The 3,844-nt window shown below is 46.2% G+C and overlaps 3 protein-coding genes across 3 annotated transcripts; 1 reads left to right on the top strand and 2 right to left on the bottom strand.

The window, feature by feature from the left end:
* Positions 1-20: 20 nt before the first annotated feature.
* PENARI_c231G02259 (uncharacterized protein) lies at positions 21-131 on the bottom strand (the record flags this gene model as incomplete). The annotated part of the gene is made up of 1 exon (XM_022638187.1): positions 21-131. A coding segment is annotated over one exon (111 nt), but the record flags the coding sequence as incomplete, so codon positions are not given.
* A 580-nt stretch (positions 132-711) lies between these two features.
* Positions 712-1,569, bottom strand: PENARI_c231G06909 (uncharacterized protein; the record flags this gene model as incomplete). The annotated part of the gene is made up of 1 exon (XM_022638188.1): positions 712-1,569. The coding sequence occupies one exon, from the start codon at positions 1,567-1,569 to the stop codon at positions 712-714; it is 858 nt and encodes a 285-aa protein (XP_022481957.1).
* Positions 1,570-3,184: 1,615 nt separating this feature from the next.
* PENARI_c231G10709 (uncharacterized protein) lies at positions 3,185-3,829 on the top strand (the record flags this gene model as incomplete). Its single annotated transcript, XM_022638189.1, has 1 exon — positions 3,185-3,829. A coding segment is annotated over one exon (645 nt), but the record flags the coding sequence as incomplete, so codon positions are not given.
* Positions 3,830-3,844: the final 15 nt, after the last annotated feature.

The following is a 3,844-nucleotide window of genomic DNA, read 5'->3' as shown; positions in this document are numbered from 1 at the left end:
GTCGTATGGTCAGTAAGACCTTTAGTGACAGCTGCCCTATCCTCGCGTTTCTGCTTCTCCTCAGCAGCCTTCGCTGCTGCTGCTTTCGCGGCTTCTTCCGCTTTTTGCTTTGAATCTTCTTCACGTGGCATGGCAAAACACTGTGAGACTTATCAATCAGCTTATGAGATATAGTAATACGAATATGACTAAGACCTTAGAGTTTGCAGCTTTGTTTGCTACGCATAGGAAATTCCAGGTTCTGGTTTGATTTCTTTAGTGATGGAAATGAGGGGCAAGAGGGGAGGTTGAAGTAGGAGGCACTGTACGCCATTTTGTTAACGGCGGCATATACCATATACCGAACCACAAGGAAACGAGAGGGGTAAATCACGCCAAATGAGGGGTGTTTAGTTGTACTTTCGTGCAGTCTCCACCTGGTCGGTGACGTGGAGTGATACTATTCTTAACCATTCTTACTCCTCAATCAGGCATTTAGCTATTATCTCACAACTTACAGGAGAAGCTACGTGAGCCTTACAGTGAGAATTATCTAGTTTACTATTAGACGTAGTGCCAAGAACACACAAAGGCCAAAATAGTCAGATCAGGCATGATATTAATCTGAAGTATATGTTTTTGTTATTTATCTCAGTATTGTACCTTAACCTGGTATCGAATTATGAGCCTTCAGCCCTAGGAAGGAATTACATGATATCTGTGTCGCTAGGATTAAGAAGAAACCGTCTCAAATGAATCATCCACAAGGCTCTGTCTGCAGGACACTTGATCCTGTTCTTCATCTTCATCGCTTTCATGATCATAATCCAGCTGTTCACTGTTGCAAAGATGGCTCCACCACTCCTGCACCGCTTCGTGCACCCTTCGTTGCTTTCCTTCGACTTCCTCCCATGGGATACTCATAATTTGCGGAGCTGTTTTCGCTTTCGACCGAGAGTCATGCTCGATGATAAGAATGCCTTTCTCAAGCTTTCGGTCCAAGGCTTCAAGCTCTCTCCGCCAGGTAGCCAGTCGGTTGAGGATTTCGTGAGACCGCCCTTGTAGCTCTAGCACTACAACTTGTAGTTGCTCTCCACACAGTTCTAACAGGGATACTATTTGGGAGAGAAGGCCTGGCTCTGCACCATGGCTTTCAAGTACCTCCTGGGGGCTCAAAAGAATATTAAGACTTTGAACGTATTGTTTTGGATCCATGCCCCCATCGGGATCCCAGAACGGGTCATTGCAGTTCTGTAGAAAATTTGGCACCATTTCTCCATGGATCCGGAAGTAGTTATTTGATAAATAGAAGACTCGGGCTTCGCGCGTCAGCCAATCCCTTCGAGTCATATGGCTCCGACAGAGAAAGATCGCCGTGCTTTCCCACAGTCCTAGTCCAATGGCTTCGCCATACCTCCCCTCATCTGTCGTAATCAATAAGAAACCAGTTGCCAGCATGTAGCTTGTGTAGAACACAAATCGTTCCTCAAGTGGCATGTTGTCAAAGTCTTCGATATCGAGTCCAATGAGGGCATCTCGGGTGTTTCTGGTGGCCCATTGCCGCTCTTCGTCTAAGCCAAGTAGGTCCATCGTCCGGTCGCAGATACAATCTTTTCGAATTTATGCAACCGAGAAGTCCTGGTGGAAATTCTTCTAGATTGAAAACTTTAGATTCTGACTAGACGGTAACTGGGGAACCAGGACGGCTGGAATACCTCGCTATCTACTTGCCAAAGATGGCTAAGCCACACCTTCATTGGCCAACCTCGATAACGCAGACAATGTTCGGAGCCAGAGGAGCAAATTCTTATGCTGCATAGAATTGGAACACGGATAAGTGGACGAATATTTGCGCTCAAGAGCGGTGAGTTTGTCTGTTGGATGGGTAAAATGCGAGCGGGGTGTCTGATGATCATGTGACCCAACGTTGGTTCGGGTGTATGTGACACACGATGGATAATGCCACCAAGCAGACATTTTGAGGGCTGGCTAGCTATATTTATTAACATATCCTGGCATCCTGCGAAATAACATTTAAAAGTGTCTATAATGTCAGGCCGCTTACTGGACCTTCCAGCTGTCATTGGAAGGTAAAGTTCGAAAGGCGGGGCCGGCCCGCGCCATAGAATAATAGGGCACCACGGATCTCTTGGCGGCGGCTGGAACAGGAATATTGTTTGCCCGAGCTGGCATTTTGTTAATATTTCTTTTTTATCCATAAATGATATCGTAACTTAACGTATGCTGAATCCGTCTTCTATTCCCAGCAACTACGAATTTAGTCTTGAATATATCCCTCGATGGCAGTATCGGGCCGATGTACCTGTGCGTACAAGGGATGACCTTGCCGTCACTACATCACTTTGTGGCGGGAAAAGACCAAGGCGGTGAAGCGTGTATCGTACCGCCTTCTTTCAAAGGGGGAGCCTTAGGAGACACCTTCCACCAAAGCATCTAATTGCCTCAAGCCAAAACACGTTTTGATCACATTAGACAAACACAACCGATGAGTGCGCATTTTTGTTTTCGGTGTTATTTTGGATCGATCAACCAGTTCTCGCGATGACAGATCACAAGGCCACCTTGCCACTCCTCCGGGGTAGCACAACCTTGGAGTCAGCGCTGGAGCAAGAGGAGGATATTCTCCTTGAACTGGGGTTTCCGGAACAGCGCATTGATTTCTTTGTATCGCTGTATAGCAATCGTGATGATATTGAGAGTATTGCATCATATCATCTCGGTCTAGGTCCTTCAGAAACTTGCCGGATCGGAGGCGTCAATGAATGGGTCCATGGCAGCTTCAATGTTTGCATACCGCTCTATATCAGCAAACAGGATCAGCAACCAGACAAAAAAGCTGTTATTAGGTTCCCCTTACCATACAAAGTTGGAGAATCTAGAAATCCCGGCAATGTGGACGAAAAACTTCGCTGCGAAGCTGCAACATTTATCTGGATACATGAGAATTGTCCGGAAATCTCTATTCCACAGTTATGGGGTTTTGGACTTGTTGGTGGCCAAAGTGTATGGAAGCTCAATTGATATCGTCCTTGATTATATGAAGTCTAACTTGTGGTTTATGCAGTTTACGAAACCGCAGAATACCTCCTTGGGTCCCAGATTTCTTTGGTCAATCAAAAGATCTATTATGTGGCTCTTGGGATGTTCCCTGCCCTGTCCCTATATTTGCCATCAACGTTCGACTATGCTCGAAATTGGGTACTTGGTTATGGATTATATTGGCAACTCAGATGTGCAAATGCTCTCAGAGACTTGGGATGAACACCGTCATCAGCGGGATAAGAGAACGAACCTTTTCAAGGGACTTTCTCGCATTATGCTCTCTTTAAGTCGGGTGCCACTACCTCGCATAGGATCTTGGACCTTGGACTCGAATGGAGCTTTGCGACTTTCTAATCGTCCTCTCACTCTTCGACTCCATCAATTAGAAAATGGGGGGATTCCGACCAACATCAGTCGAAGTTTGACCTATTCGGCAGCGGACGGATACTATCTTGATCTTCTGTCTTGTCATGATAGTCGCATACGGAACCAGCCAAACTCCATTAGCGATGCGGATGATGGCCGAGCTCAGATGGCAAGGTTGACGATGATGAAAGCACTCCTGCCTTATTTCTCTAATAGAGAATATCGAGAAGGACCTTTTCTTTACAGGTTCACAGATCTCCATCCTAGTAATATCTTCGTTAACAGCCAATGGAACGTCAAGTTCGTGATTGATCTCGAATGGGCCTGTTCACTACCAGCGGAAACTTTCCGTCCTCCATACTGGTTGACTGGTCGCTCAGTCGATGACCTAATAGGAGAGCACCTCGAAGACTTCAGGGAGGCGTACGAAGAGTTC

Source organism: Penicillium arizonense, assembly GCF_001773325.1.
Source record: "Penicillium arizonense strain CBS 141311 chromosome Unknown PENARI_contig231, whole genome shotgun sequence".
Lineage (NCBI taxonomy): Eukaryota > Fungi > Ascomycota > Eurotiomycetes > Eurotiales > Aspergillaceae > Penicillium > Penicillium arizonense.
The sequence above is the reverse complement of the archived record's forward strand: the minus strand, read 5'-3'. Positions and strand labels throughout refer to the sequence as shown.